This window comes from Rhyacophila brunnea, unplaced genomic scaffold (assembly GCF_057557595.1).
Source record: "Rhyacophila brunnea isolate RB1 unplaced genomic scaffold, BYU_Rbru_1.0 scaffold_19, whole genome shotgun sequence".
NCBI classification, from domain to species: Eukaryota; Metazoa; Arthropoda; class Insecta; order Trichoptera; family Rhyacophilidae; genus Rhyacophila; species Rhyacophila brunnea.
Window position 1 is genome coordinate 10,930,363 of NW_028232848.1, and position 17,344 is coordinate 10,947,706.

Genomic DNA, 17,344 nt, shown 5'->3' on the forward strand with positions numbered 1-17,344 from the left:
CTACAAGATTCAAGAGAGTGAAAAGTAAGCATGCCTTATTATTGTCAATAAACCAAATATAAATACAAAACGAAAGTAATATTTATACTTAAAGAAAAAGCGGCTCTTGTCTATTTAGTGGAAGTCAGCGACAAACAAATTTTGAAAATAGCCGATTTACTGGATTATTTTGTTAGGTAGGTTAGGTTATCATTCTAGAATTCATGAATTTTGCCGAAGTCGGCTATGGAAATTGCCGTTGTTCCCGCCTAGTAAACAGATTTGTACCGAAAAAGCTACATAAGCCTTTGTTTTGATTAAACATTTCAGTATGTAAGAATTATGCATACCAAAGTAAATCTGGTGAATCACAATATTGACACTCTCGTATCGCCTGATAATACGCGATTGTACAAACACAAAAGATAAGATAAACACAATCATCTGTGGTTATACAATGACAAAAATTCAGCTCGGTATTTTGTATTTGCCACTTCCTTGTCTGGTGTGTGATTTTAAATAACCAACAAGCCAACAAAAATGAGTGAAATGATATAATATATTAAATAATATAAAAATATGTTGAAAAACTGTCAAGTGGTGTTTTTGACGCGGCCGCTGGGGGTGTTTTTTAGTGGTGAACAAGTGATTGGAAGGATCAGTATATCATTGGAGAAACACAAAAAAGTACAAGGTAAGACAGTAGCTTAAATCGGTGATAGATGGTCCAGGGTTTGAATCCCATTTACATAATTAATACGTTTATTTCAAACATTATCGTTTTACCTACATTTCTTTTTTGACGTGTCCATCTAATTGGAGGTTGCTCTTAACACTGTGCATTCAGCGGTTCGCATCTCGTACCTATCTGAAATGTCAGTTTTCCCTGTGTGACTTGTCTATCCAGTAAACATGACCCAATCATCTGACGTGTGTCATCTTCATAGTTTTGACGATATTGAGCCTTGTTTCAAATAAGTACGTTAAATATAATATACTAGCTGCCCAGAATAACTACATACAGAAGCAAATATGGTATGGTATGAGATTTGCTAATTGCTAATGAAAAATAAAATTGGTAGATAAAGGTATATAGCGGAAATTTAATATTTTTGTTTTAATATTACATACCTACAAGTGGAATGCTATTACATACAAGTGGTATATGTACGAGTATATTAAAAATAATTTGTAAATAAGTTAATAACGTTTAGCTTGCCCACTTCCATGGCTCCTACATCCTGAAGCTGGCCCCCAGGCCGGGATCTTTGGCGGGCCCACCTACCTATCGCTAAGTCTAACGGCAGTGAGATGCTCTACAGTAAGGGTTCACAAACTTTTTCGTCAAAGGGACAATTTTGAAATCAAAAATATTTGACGGGCCGCCCTTTCGTTTGTAAATATTTTCTGTTTTTAAAAAACATAAAGCAAAAAAATTAAAAAAATATTTCATTGTGTAAACTTATATTTTTAACTAAATATTATACATTATTATTACTATTATTAATATACTTACTAAAAATAATATTTAATTTTTTCACCACGTGATTTATGCAATTGTTTGTTTAAAACTAAATCCTGCAATTTAGGCTCAAATTTTGTGGTGTGAATATGCAAAACAGATGCGATATGGCTGTCTGTTAATTTTGATTTATTAATGCTCATTGTAGAAAACGTTTTTTTCAAAATATAGGTACTTCCAAATAAAGAAGCCATTTGATCAGCATGTTTAACTATATTTTCATATACCTCAAGTGAAAGTCCTTATTCTTGCCAGAGAATATTTAATTTTAAATGTAATTTTTAATAATCGATATGAAGAATAAAAAATAGTACAGATTTAACATAAATCTCGCGGGATACATCAAAAAGTGACGCGGGACACACTTTATGAACCCCTGCTCTACAGTGTTTCTTAAATTCTACACGGAAATTATCATTATTTAAGCATATCAATCATCATAAAACATCATATTGAAACGCAAAACCACATATTTAAAATATTCAATAGCCCTGAAGTAAAGTAGCACGTGAGCGACTTTTTTTTTTTTACTATTAGGGTAAATTTGTGATGTGTGTTAATCTCACTTATCTGGTCGACCCGTCACGCCAGACCCCTCCTATGCACGGCCCCTCAGGATAGAGCCATGTCAGCCCCTCTTGTGGGGGCCATGCCCACTTCACACGCATTTTATTTAGATGACAATTTATTCTTAGATATAATATACTGACTGGTAGGTATTTAAAGCATTGAATTATAATTATTAAAATACCTATACAAAGAGGGGTGAGCTCGATTTCCGGTTCAGTCCAAAAAGGTCACCCGAAAATGTATTGTTTTTGGCCTTATTAAGTCGAAATTCACTCAGTAGCGAAGAGTGGAGGTAGGCTGCTAAGATCCGCCATAAATAGTGCACATTAAACTTTGTTAGTTATACGTATTTGTTTTGATTGAACTGAGACTAAAATTTACGAATGATTAGTTTTTAAAAATCAATTAAACCCTGCCTTTCAAAACCACAATAGTTTTGGTATATTTTGGTTGATACGACAAAATTTTGCACATACTTATTTGTTTTATTATTAAGATTATATATGACACATATTATTGGTTCATTTTTTTAAATTCATTAAGCCATGCCTGACCTAGACTATAATGGATAAAAATATGATTCTATCTATAAAATATCCAAAGTGTATGATTTAATTGCATAATTTTAGATATTTTATAGATATACGACTAGACGAGTATATTTTGATTATAATCTATCTATTATGGGTTGGTTTTCGCAGGGTTTAATTGAATTTTAAAAACTAACTAACACAATCTGTAAAGTGTAGTCTTATTTCAATGAAAACAAATTGATAATGACTGACAAAATTTAGTGTGCACTATTTATGGCAGATCTTAACAGCCTACCTCTACCCTTCGCTACTGGTGCCCGTTAAACCATTGTAGACAAGGTTGATTTCCAGGATCACTTATTGTCGAACAAGAACTTCTTGTCCTTGTGCTAGAACTTTTCAATGGAATCCTATCTCCACCATTCGCCACTGATATAATATTATATATTATAAAGAGGGGTGAGCACGATTTCCGTTTCAGTCGCAAAAAGGTCACCCGAAAAAAATATTGTTTTTTGGCCTTATTAAATTGAAGGGTAAAGCCTTCATAACTTTATATATTATTTTCATTATTAAACAGAGTAAATACTCGTATATTTTTCATAAGTCAGCAATTCAACTGATAAGATAGCAGTTTCAAGTGTGTATTTACATTGTTATGACACAATAAGTTTCCGGACAATAAAGTTTAAGGTCAGATTAAGAGTTTTAAGAGAGAGTGAAGATTGCGTGTTGTGGAAAACGGTTCGTAATAATATTATTGAAAATAACAATAGGCGCATAATCAGGGACGCACTAAGGGTAGCAACCGCCCCCAAATATATATTTTTTGTAAATATAACTGAAGACAATGGAAAATTGAAAAAAACAATTATTTGTCTTATTATTGATTATTGATTTAACACTTGGTGACAAATTATTATTAGACCAAATCTCGCTTTAAATTCTTGGTCTATGGCAGTGATGGCGAACCTATGGCACGCGAATGTTTTGTTTTGAAGAGAAAAAAAATACCTATAGGTACAAATATTTTTTTTACACAAATGTTTTACAAATAAATATATTCATAATATTAAATAAATAATGACAACATAGCCATGTGTATTTTCTTCGGTGTTTAATATTGTTTTTGCCAATCGATGTGCAAGCGAAAACGACGAAATTAATGCATAAATGACAGACCATAGAATACTATCATAAACGAGAGAATGTAAATATATTATAATTGCATAGATTAGGCTTTAATACTGTTATTAATTGGGTAATTAAAATAAAAAAATATTCAATCAGCAAACCTAATAAAATATATCGACATTCATTCAAATATGACAGCTGCTTGTTATTTTGATTCAAAGATAATCGCTAAAAATGGAAAACCGTTCAGCGATGGGGAATATGTGACAGAAGTGTGGTTAAAATGCTCCCACGGTCTCTTTGAAAATTTTGAAAACAAGCAAAAAAAATATTCAAAGAATAAAAGATATGCATTGGGTTAGAATGTTAGAAACACCGTGCCAGATAGAATCTCAAGAACTCAATTGTAATTTTTTTTTTACTATTAGAGCAAATTTCGTCGCTGTAGATGTCAAGGAAGCCAAGCCACAAATTTGGCGAAAATAAGTAAAGTACACAAAAGCATTTTAAAATCATAAAAGATGTAGTAGTCAATGGATTTAAGCCACAAAACTCTTTTGACTGCATTTTTGTACATTTCAATATTCAGTGGTCAAGAGATATAACAGACATAACTTCCAAGATAGGTACAATTTTTTTTTTAGTTATTTGTACAAAATAATAAAAAGATAACACCACAAAGTATATTCTATGTTGAAAGTTTCACCGTTATATCTTTAAAAACAAAAAAGTTGAATAAAAAATGTTACTTTTTTTGTCACACAAAATCTTTGAGTGCCTGTTTCTCAGCATTATGATTTTGTGGACTGGCTCCCTTGACATCTACGGCGACGATTATTGATGTGTGTTTATCTCACATAACTGATCAACCCGCCATGCCAGCCCCCCCTCCTGAGCCTGGACCCCTAGGTTAGAACCCAGTCACTCATGTCAGTCCTCCCCTTGTGGGGGCCATGGAGTAGGTACTAACTTGAACTGATTATTGTTTTTTTTCTTCAGAAATAGGAATAACAGTGTCAGGCAGTGCGAAATGTCATTGGACTGAAAGCAAAGGAAGTGGGAAGAACCGGAGAACAGTTTTCTACAAAGGAAATGAAATATATTTCGAAACCTACTCAACGTTACTGTCCTCACACCATCTGCCAGGTAACCAAGTATTTATAATATTTGGTTAAACTTATTATTGGCGTCGATTTTTTTATATTTTGTATCAAGAGTTTAATTAAACAGAAAATATGTGGCAGTGGCGAAAGGTGGAGGTAGCCTGTTAGGATCCAACTTAAATAGTGCACACTAAACTTTGTCAGTTATACGAATTTGTTTTCATTGAAATAAGACTACAATTTACAGATGGTGTTAGTTAGTTTTTAAAATTCAATCAAACTCTGCGAAACCAAGCGATAATAGATAATAGTCAAAATATACTCGTCTATCTATAAAATATCTAAAATTATGAATTTAAATCAAACATAACTTTTGATATTTTATATATATAATAATATTTTTTTATCTATTATAGCCAGGGCTAAATGAATTAAAATTAAACAACCATATGTGTGATATGTAATAATAATAATTGCAATAATAATCCAACGAAAACAATTAAATATGAATGAAAAAGTGTGCACAATTTTGACATATCGCACAAAATAAACCAAAACTATTATGGTTTGTTTTAGGCAGGGTTTAATTGATTTTTATAACTAACCAACAACATCTGTAAACTGCAGTCTTAGTTCAATAAAAACAATTACGTATGAGTTTCATGTGCACTATTTATGGCGGATCTTAACAGCCTGCATCCACCCTTCTCTACTGGTATGTGGTAAGTACACGCGATGAGTGAAACTTTTTCTTTTAATTTGGAGACACGAAGAAGATTATGAAATTGTAATTTTATAATCTTCAACATAATAACCGTCAATAATATGGCAACTGTGCAGAGAATCCTCGTCAACCCTCCAGGTTTAAGAAAATCATATAAATATATTGTGTCCTCAGCGAGAATCGAACCCAGAACTCTGCACCACGGAAGCCGTCGCCTTCACTGACGTTATCCGCATACTCACACATTTACTCATCCGTTACATATTATTTGTGTCATAGAATGACAGCAGCTGTCAAATTAACCCTTTTCTTGGCAATGTATCCTATAGTATACGCTGTATACATTAATTTTTATTTCCAACTTCCCAATCGGTAATGTAAGTGTTATGTGATAATATACTGGTATTGACTCTTGCTTTAGCTAAATCGTTTAACTACTGCCATCTTCATTTTCTCCATTTAATGTTTCTCGACATTCAAAGTGACACACCTTTCAAAATGGCGAAAAATCTTGGCAACATGTTTCCTGCTGCTGTAAGTTTATATTATATTTATATAACTATAAGATATTTCTTCAAAAAATGGGATAAATTTAGTTACATAGGTTATGTGGAATGTTGTAAATGTATTTTGTAATCAAAATATGAATTAGATCTAGCTTGTATTTCGCTGTGAAGTTATATGTATCTTCAGGGATACATTGCCAGGCAACCAAACTTTGACATTGGAATTTGTCTGTGTCCTTGAGTATACAATGCCAAGTTACGGTATCAAAAATTGGTACCTATGTTTTTTTTAATATATGTATAATTATTATTAGGTATATTATACTTATTATTATATACTTATATATTTTTTGTTTATTTGCAGTCATCAAGAACTCAACGAATTATGACTCTAGTACCTATACTAGGAGCAGATTCTGATATTGAAAGTGATGACAAACCTACCACCCCTCTTGCTTATATTCATGAAAAATATCAAGAAACAAGGAGTTGCCCAAGAAATTTTGAGTATGCAACTGAAACAATCGATAATTCAGCAGTCGCTCAAGAAATTACAGTTATAGCTGATAATTCTAACATTGATGTAAGTGTTCAGGAATCGGGAACAACTTCACCAGCCAAAAGAACTGCAACAAGTACAGCTCGTGGAAGGCATTCTGTAAAACGTGCCGAGAAAATGAACTTGTCATGGGCTGATGATCACTTCCAATCAAAAGTAGAAGTTAATGAAAATAGTTTTACTATGCCAGACGATATAAAAACACCTTTGGAATATTTTCAATTATTTTTCACAGAAAACATTTATGATATAATAGTAGAAAATACTAACTTGTATTCGACACAACATTCCGGCACTTGTATAAATACAAATGTATTAGAAATTCGAGACTTCTTGGCTGTCGAACTATACATGGGAATTGTAAAGCTACCTGCTTACACGGATTGCTGGTCCCAAGATATGAGGTATGATAGAATAGCCAATATGCCACTCAAACGCTATCAGGCTTTACGACGGTTCGTTCACTTTATGAATAACGAAAAAGCCGATTTGAACGATATAAAGTAAGACCCTTACTAACAATTATACGACATAATTGTATATCAATAGAAAAGGAGACCAAGAATTCGATAGACGAAATGATGATACCCTACAAAGGAACAAGAGCAAGTTCAAGACGCCAATATGTAAAAAACAAGCCGAAAAAATGGGGTTTCAAAATGTTTGTTAGATCAGGAGTGAATAAATAATGGTTGGCTTCTTTATCGCCGAGAACTGGAGTTGCTAGAAAATGGAAAGGTCAAACCGTTACCACTTAAAAAATTTAGAATGAAAGTTGCCAATGCCCTGCTCCTCAAAAACAGGATGAAGCGCGGACGTCCTAGTACAGATGTCATAAGAACACCACCAAATAAAATAAGAAATCCTGTGAAACCACGACCAGACGATGATATTAGACTGGAAACTATCGGTCATTTTCGAGAACACCGACAGAAAGGCAGAAGCAGATATTGCAACTCTGGACAAACATCGGTATTTTGCACCAAGTGCAATGTTAGATTGTGTTTTACTGAAAAAAGATATTGTTTTTTAATGTATCATACCCAATAACCCATGTATATTTAGATGTGTTTTTAAATTCTATTATTTGTTAATTTTATTATTAATTATTACTTTATATTAATGTGTGACTACTTGGCAATGTATCTTATAGGATACAGTCGTAAATAAAGAAAATGGAAAATCTATTATTTTTTTTAACCTGCTTCCTTATTTCACACGCCACTTTGACATACAAACACATCAAGAAATATTTTTTTTTTTACGCAACACTAGTCTTGCCAAGATAAGGGTTAACGAAGACACGTTGCGTTCCACATTCAAAATTATTGCCATTATTTAAACTTAGATTTCCCGATAATTATTATTGAAATAGATTTATTTGTATTACCTCCCAGTCCTGGTACTCCTAAAGAGGACGGGAGAGAGTCAAATGGCGGTACCTCTTTACAAAAGTGGTTAGCAACCATTTTGAAACCACGGGTTAGTATATAATGAAAACAAAATATTTGGCGTCGTCGTCTTGGTTTATTGAGTCATTTGACGTAATAAAAGATACAATAAATTTTGAACCCGTGAGATTACGACTAATAATTTATCGCCACGTACTGACGTAAGTATAATAATATATCAGTAAAGGATCTCCGATTGCCATGTATATCTAATTCAGTCAAAATTTTAAAATATGTGAAATATTCTCGAGACAAAAATATTCGTACAAAACCTTTACAAAATATAAGAAATTTAACAATTATTGGTACTTTGGTAATATAATTCTTTTTGTATTGTATATTCCAGATGGATCATCAGTATTATCTCCCGGTGTTCACAGTTTCGATTTTGCCTTTACTCTTCCCCTAAACCTGCCGTCCTCGTATGAAGGGTCATACGGAAGAATTCGATATATGGCCTGCATCAGGACAAAGAGGCCCTACCGACTTGACGAGTCTGATAAAACGTACTTCACAGTTTTGTCAAACGTGGACCTCAATAATATGTCACCACATCTTCGGGTAGGGGTAATACAACCTAATAACCTACTAACCTTTTGATTATATTTATAACGTAAATCAGAAGTTCTTAAAATCATAAAGTCGCAGGTAAATTAATGTTAAGGTCATGGATAATCTTAAATTGCATCAGATGGAGGTTCGATTCCTGCAGGGTGTCTTACTTTTTTCAAAAAGATTTTTTCTATTGGTTTTAATATATTTTCTCAGAAATGTTTTCAAAAATTATGTATGTTCAATAATTAGAATGTTACATTCTTAAATCTTGTGAATTATTCGTTGAATAAAAAAAGTAAGTAGTTAATTAAAAATTATTAGCAAGTTCAAGGAAGTTACAACACTAAAATATCTTGGAGTGATCCGTGACGTCGGTTAGTAATTAAAGTAATATGTACCTACTTTGATTTAAAAAACAAAAGACGATAGCCAGTAGTAGCTCAATTTAGAAAACGCTTCAGAGATAAGAGCCATAGCATAGCCACAGCATGAGCCAGAGTCAAAATTTATCGTAATTAAGTATGGTACCTATAGCATAGTGGTCTATGTGCGTGGGCGCGAAACACGAGAGATGCAGGTTCAATTCCTGCGGTTTTTGAAAAAGATTTTTTCTATTGGTTTTAATATATTTTCTCAGAAGTGTTTTCAAAAATTATGTATGTTCAATAATAATTATTAGAATGTTACATTCTTAAATATTGTGATTTATTCGTTGAATAAAAAAAGTAATTAATAGAATACTGTTAAGTTAAGGGCTCAGACACACCACTGAATAAAAAAATCGATTTCAGATTCAAATAGAATACATTTGGAATCAAGTAATGCCTGCTACCTCATTAGATGTACAATGAAAATAAATCGCAGTCAAAAATAAAATTTGTTATTATATAAGGGGTACATGTTTTTGCTACCCTGGGCTTCTGCTTCTGATTCTGCTGAAGTAATATTTTAATTTTCAGATACCGATATCACGTAGTATAGGAAAAACATTCTCAACGTTTTTCTCATCAAACGGACAATTAGATATGAATGTAATCATTCCGGTAGGTGGATTCGTACCTGGACAAACCATCCCAATTCAATATGTCATTAACAACAACAGCAAGGTCAAAATCAACGAGATTAAATTTAAATTACAGAAGGTGAGTGATTCAATTCAATATATTCAGGGCTCGAAATGGACCGGAACGCACCGGAGCGCTGTTCCGGTTCGTGACATCGATGAAATTATCGCTCCGTCTCGTGGAAAAAATATTTTGACCGTCTGAGCTAGATAGGCCATGTAATAGAAAATGTAACACATTTATTTTTATGAAGTACACATAAAATTTGATAACTATGTAATATCTTCAGAAAATTGTCGAGCGTTCCGGTTCGTGAACTTTTCCATTTCATTTCGAGCGCTGATTGTAACACATTGAGGACATTAAGTTATCTTTTCATAAGTTAGCAAGTTTATAAGTCAATGTTCAATAATATTTTAAATTTCTTCATCACACAGTGTAGGTAGGGGTCAACTGATTTTTAGAAAAGTAACATAAAAAAAATAATAATCGAAATTTAAATCCTCACGTCCCTGAATATCAAATATGTATGTAGGTTTATATTATTTTCAATTTCTATCTCTTAGCAAAACATGATCTGCCTACTCATACGGGACGTCACTAATTTTAACATTGTTGAATGATAGTCGAGTGTTTGCTATGTGAAATCTAAGTCGGAATTTCTATAAAAAATATATATGAAGAATTCTTTAGATATGCGTATAATTGAATAATTCTATGTCTGGTTTGGAGAGACCATTTTAAATTTTCTGACGAATCGGTTGCGTCATTTGCGTCAAAGAAAATCGAAACTGCCAAAAGTTGGTAATTCTCGATATCATGTTATGGGGTAATTGCAATTTTAAAGTTTGACATTTTCTATAAAATCAGGCATAATGCTAAATTCTTTCTGCTTTATGTGCACGTCCTATATAGGATTTCTAGAGTATATATTCATATGTACTTAAACACATAGTTCTTTGTTATTTTAAATACCTGAATTATCGACTTACCAACTTTTGGCAGCAACAATGTAATATTAGCAGCTATAACAGATTATTTAACTGCTCCACAATTCCCACGATTTTCAAACTGAAATTATTCACCCGCTCTACTAAATTATAGCTTGGAATTTTTTCAACTATCCCTTTCGGACATTACGTAGCTCATTGTCTATCCCTACCACACAACATTGACAGTAGGTAATAAAATTATAACACTAAATACACTTAAACATGAATTTCGGTACTCATTCTTCATAAAGTCCACTATGTGCGGAACACGTATCATAAGTAATTCTTAAATGTGGTGACCACTAGGGATTGCAATACCGAATGAAAATGTCATTACCGGTTTTTCGGTATTTCTTATTGAATACCGGTATTTCTTCAACATTAAAAAACAGAAGTAGTATTAATAAATTTATCTATTATTTTTTTTTAAATAATATTTTATAGCAAAAGCCTACATTCCTACATGTATTATGTTGACATTTAAAAATATTTATTTATCATAATTGTAGAACTAGTGATTTTTTACAAATAATTTGAAAATATTGATAATTTTAACTAAAGCCCTCAAAAGTTCATCAAGTGCAAATAAGTCTGGCTGCAGGAAAATCTTCTTAAATTCAACGCTTCTACAGTCATCAATAATTATAGAATAATTGAACATTTTTGACACGGATGTTTTATATTTCGAAATAATATTATGATATTTCATCACGACAATTACTTATATAAATATATTTGATGAAATTTGTTTTATTATTTTTCACCTCTGTTGGATTCACTCAATATATTTGCATTTTAGCAGCACATAGCGTATAATTCATTTTCAAAAACTCCGGTAAAGAAACTTCAGAAAATTCCGGTATTTTGGATTTTTAAAATCGGTATTTTGGTATTGATAAATACTGGAATACCGGTTTTGAAATACCGGTATCGGAATCCCTAGTGACCACCAACTTTAAACGCATTGTATTAACATATTCATTAATAACCACCAAATAAACACTGAATCAATAAATAAAATAGATTATTAATTGCAGGCGATTGAATTCACCTGTACACATCCATACCTGAAGCAGAGAACTGAAAAGATAAAAGTTTCCCAAACTTTAGGAGCTGGTGTAGGAAAGGGGGAATCCCAAACATGTAACGTGAATATCGACATACCTGCTCTTCCACCGTCTAATCCGGGTCTCTCAAGCATCATCAAAATTAAGTATTCTTTGAAGGTAAACCATTATTTTATCATTTTGCCCATGTTCTCTTCTTATGTAGAGGTAACTTCAGGAATCCCTGTCGCTCGCTAGATTTGTTGCATCTTTCCAGGTCACACGAGCATACCATAGCTCTTCCCTATACACCCTGTGGATCAGTGCTCGAAATAGAAGATTTTACGAACTGGAGCGAACGATAATTTTCCTAAAATATTTACATACTTATGTGTTATATAGAACTATACATGCCAAGCACAAACGGTCAAATGGAGTTACTGTCTTTAAATTTCTGACATGTGAAACGGCAAGCTCGCCGGACACCGTATCTCCTACTTATTCACGTTCAAAATGGCAGATGAGCGCAACAACATTTACTTCGTTCAAGAAATTGAGAAACATCAGTGTATATAATATGACTACTGTCGAACAAGAACTTCGTGTCCACGTGTTAAAACTGTGAACTAACAAGCCCCACCAGTGCAGCTAATCGCACTGCCATTTTCAAATGAGGAACGCCCCCTGATGGTTGTGTACGGATCTGTCAATTTGTTTTTATAATAAAAATATGTCTAAAGCTATCAAGAGTGATATTAGAAATCCTTTGGTTTATTGCAAAGAAGAAAAGGAGTCACATCTAAAAGAAAAGCCGGTACATTATTTATATCATCAGTATTTTTTATCATCCTTTCATGACTCCAATATCTAAGAAATATATTGTATGGATACATTACTAACAAAATAAATACCACGTAAATATATAAAAATAATTTTAGATATAAAAAGCGAATAAATATAATAAATTATGTTAGAGACCAAATCACTAGAAGTCTGAGGTTCTATTTGGTGAATATTTCTGATACATTTGGTTTGTACCATTTGGCAATATACAGATTTATTATTTTAACATAATTTTTACTATTAACATGTAAACAAAATAATGTTAGGTATTTCTATATATTCCAAATGATTCTCCTCGATTTGCCGCCCTTCGAATAACTGCTGCCCGGGCTGCCCCCATGCGACGCTCAATCTGTCTACCCCTACGGGACGTCACTGCATATAATACAGCAGCGAGTCGTTAGGTTAGGTTAGGTTAGCACGCCTAGCATATTTTGAATTACATCATCTATATTCTAATATTTCTTTTTGTTTGGCAGGTACAAGTGGTCGTCTCCGGAATGCATACGAATCTAAGAGATGAGATTCCGATAGTCATTGGAAGTGTACCGTTAACACCATTGAACAACAACAATAATAATCAAAACACCAATAATTATTATCACGTTGGCGAGTCGTCGTCCAGTTTTCAGCCCTCTGCACCGCCTGCTTATTCAGAATTTGGTAATTTTTACCATTTTTTTTAAATACATAAACCAAACTAATTTTAACAAACTATTGTTTTAATTCGAGGAATACCTAATTTACAACATTAAATAAAATAAAATAAAAAACATTCTTTATTGGAAAACACTTTGGAGAAATATATAACTACTAGAATACAAAAAACGACACCCAGAGGGATTTGAACCGCGACCCCTGCGATTATTTGTGTGATTATTATTATTGTCCGTGTAGTTTTAGCGATTATTTGTTTTTTATTTTATTTTAAATAAATCACTTGAATTATTGAGTTGTCGGCATTCGGCATCATGATTATGAAGCACTGATCGCAGCCTGCCTTTGTGGTAGCCAAGTAACAGACCCTTCGCCATATTGGATAAAAAATAGCCATTTTTATTAGTCAAAATAGAGAAATAAAAAAGACTAAAAATAATTACGAAATAAAATTCTACACGTGAATTATAATTTAATTATAAAAATAATCATTTCTTTTATTGTGTTAACTGTCAATTCATGGTGAAAATGCATTGTATTTTTTTTATAAATTTAATAAAACGCAAAATTAAAAAAAAACTCATATCACGTCAAATTCCATCACACAGGCACATATTTAAAAATGCTAATATTCTTTAAGTGCAATACCGCCGCTGTCGACTTTTTTACTGTTAGAGCCTTAGACTATAGATGGTTAGAGCAGATTTGTGCTATCCAATCACTGTCAACCTCACCCTTGTGGGGGCCATACTTCGAAGGCAATGCGGTACCTGTTCGCAATTAATCAAGATTTTCTATTTCATACTTCGTTCAAATTATTAACATTTATTTCGATATGCAACTAGGTATAATCATTTCTAAAACAGTTTAATTGCATTTAAAGTATGAGCAATAAATAGCACTATCATCAAAGTTTACAGTTTCTTGTTATGGCCTAACTATTATAGTGGGCATTGGACCTGTGAAATAATTATGATGGTATTGAAATAATTATATTAATGCAATTACTTATTCTTTCTATATTTTCAGCTCCGCCGACCTACCAAGAAGCACAAGGCTTCCAAAGAATGGCCGAAGAACATGGCGAAGAAGCCGATGACACCATGTATAATCCAAAATATTTATTCTATCCGCCAAAGGCAAAAATTGGCTTTACATAGTGCAATAATTTTATGTATGTCATGACCATTATAATACAACAAATAAATTAACCTATTTATTATAAAATTGAACATCCTTTTGAACTCGTGATCTTACCTAATCCAAGTACTCATATGGATTTATTTCCAACTTTATGCATGGTGTAAAGTGAGAATAGATAGGTATGTATTTCCTAGATAACTAAGAGATGGGAGAATCACTTCTCTGTTCTTTCAATGTTCATGACTATTCTCAAATAAATGTTTATCAATAAAGAACATTGCTTCAGGTATCGATATGTTCCAATTACGTGAGTTAGTTTAAGAGATCGCTGTTTTGTAGGAGCATTTAGCTCATTCGGTGTAGTTTTGTATACCATTTTGTATCACTTTTGTAATTTAATATAATATTATATTATGAACTTCTTAGAGAAATTTTAATTTTGTTCTGGCATGTAAATAAATGATTTTGGATTGTAATTTGGTTGATAATCTCCTATATATTATTATCCTAAGAGATTTTGGAAAATACACCAACAGCTCATTTGAGCGACATTTTATTGTTATTTTTACATCTTCACTTCGAAATGTGCGCTACCGATTCATCTACCGATTGAATTGAACACATTTCAGAAATTTTCCATGATTTTACATGTACGTGACGTTTATATCCGATATTTTCTTACACACCATATGCAATCGCCATATTTACTCTTTACGCCTCACAGAATGACGTCTTCGTCGCTTAAGACCTTCTAATCCTTTATTTGACAAACGAATTCGATTATTTTTATTCAAATATCGTAATGTAGGCATTGGCGCACTTTTTTCCGGTGAAAAAACCATAATCTTGGTACAATTCACTACGTAAATAAAAATCTGACAGGCACGTCCGCCACTGGTGTTCCAAATTTGATTCTTTTTAAATATTTTTTTATGGCTGGCACGTTTACACGTTTGCAACAATGAAGTACTAATATACTTTTGAGTACGATATTTATATTAAAATGCATTTTGACAGACTATTCCTAATCAGATCGACTGGTACACATACTTTATTTAATTTAATCATGTTCCCGAGAGATATTAAATGCGAATTAATTCATAACATCGCCTCAAAAATTAAATAGGTACCCATAACCTCAAAATAAATGTAACGTCATCATTTAATGTATACACACAATATAGTGTTCTTTTTTTTGTTTTTTAGAGTATAGCTATAAATAATATTTTTTTGAACCAATGAAAATTATTTAAAGCCTGGATATAAATATAATTTAAAATTAAAATTCATTTTTGACAAACATCGGATCGACTGATACACATACTTTATTTGATTTAATCATGTTCCCTAGAGATATTAAATGCGAATTAATTCATAACATCGTCTCAAAAATTAAATAGGTACCCATAACCTCAAAATAAATGTAACGTCATCATAAAAATGTATACACACATAGTGTTCTTTTTTTTAAGTATGGCTATAAATACTATTTTTTTGAACCAATATACATATTCATATCGTCATCATCATCATCATCAACCAGGATCAATCCACTGCTGGATGAAGGGTTCCGCAACCTCTATTCTACTACTATCGGTTTGACGAATTTGTGATAGTATACCTATTTCTATCGTCTTTATCATCATCGACCTGAACCACTCCACTGCTGGATAAAGGGCTCCCTAGCCTAATTCTACTCCTTTCTGTCATATGAATTGCTGTATTAATCAAAATCGGTGATATTATATTTATATACATATTCATATCGTCATCATCATCATCATCATCAACCAGGATCAATCCACTGCTGGATGAAGGGTTCCGCAACCTCTATTCTACTACTATCGGTTTAATGAATTTGTGATATTATACCTATTTCTATCGTCTTTATCATCATCGACCTGAACCAATCCACTGCTAGATAAAGGGCTCCTTAGCCTAATTCTACTCCTTTCTGTCATATGAATTGCTGTATTTATCAAAATCGGTGATATTATATTTGTCTATATATTCATATCGTCATCATCATCATCATCATCAACCAGGATCAATCCACTGCTGGATGAAGGGTTCCGCAACCTGATTCTACTATTATCGGTTTAACAAATTTGTGATATTATACCTATGTCTACCGTCTTTATAATCATCGACCTGAACCAATCCACAGCTGGGTAAAGGCCTCCCTAGCCTAATTCTACTCCTTTCTGTCATTTGAATTGCTATATTTATCAAAATCGGTTATATTATATTTATCTACATATTCATATCATCATCATCATCAACCAGGATCAATCCACTGCTGGATGAAGGGTTCCGCAACCTGATTCTACTACTATCGGTTTAACGAATTTCTGATATTATACATATTTATATCGTCCTTATCATCATCGACCTGAACCCATCCACTGCTGGATAAAGGCATCTTTAGCCTGATTCTACTCCTTTCTGTCATTTGAATGGCTGTATTTATCAAAATCGGTGATTTTATATTATATATATTTATAATGCCATTATCATCATGAGCCTGAATCAATCCACTGGTGGATGAAGGCCTCTCTAAGTTATTTGTATTTTTGTCGGTTATATGAATTGCTATATTTATCAAAATTGCTGATATTATAACAACCCATTCATAATATCGTCATTATCATCATCATCTGGATTAATCCACTGCTGGATGAAGGCCTCTAAGCTGATTCCATACCTTTGGGACTTATAAATTCCTATTCTAATCAGAATTGATTTATTCCTCTCAGATGTATACATTGCTTCATTATTTTTCAACATTTCTTTCGATACGAATGTCCCGCACCAACATTGAAATTTTTAAAAAACATTTATTTTTTACATTGCTTATGTACCTTCTTCTATTCTAAATGGGCCCCGCGGGAGATTAATATTCACGTTATATTGGATCGCTATTTTCATGATAATCACATATTGCTTTGTATTCGAGCGGTTCA

The 17,344-nt window shown here is 32.6% G+C and overlaps 1 protein-coding gene across 1 annotated transcript; it reads left to right on the plus strand.

Moving 5' to 3' along the window:
• The first annotated feature begins 452 nt into the window (after window positions 1-452).
• LOC147072750 (arrestin domain-containing protein 3-like) lies at window positions 453-14,476 on the plus strand. The gene is made up of 7 exons (XM_085945859.1): window positions 453-673; window positions 4,738-4,884; window positions 8,428-8,642; window positions 9,596-9,778; window positions 11,730-11,918; window positions 13,061-13,244; window positions 14,268-14,476. The coding sequence occupies exons 1-7, from the start codon at window positions 559-561 to the stop codon at window positions 14,396-14,398; spliced, it is 1,164 nt and encodes a 387-aa protein (XP_085801985.1). The 5' UTR covers window positions 453-558; the 3' UTR covers window positions 14,399-14,476.
• The last annotated feature ends 2,868 nt before the right edge of the window (window positions 14,477-17,344 follow it).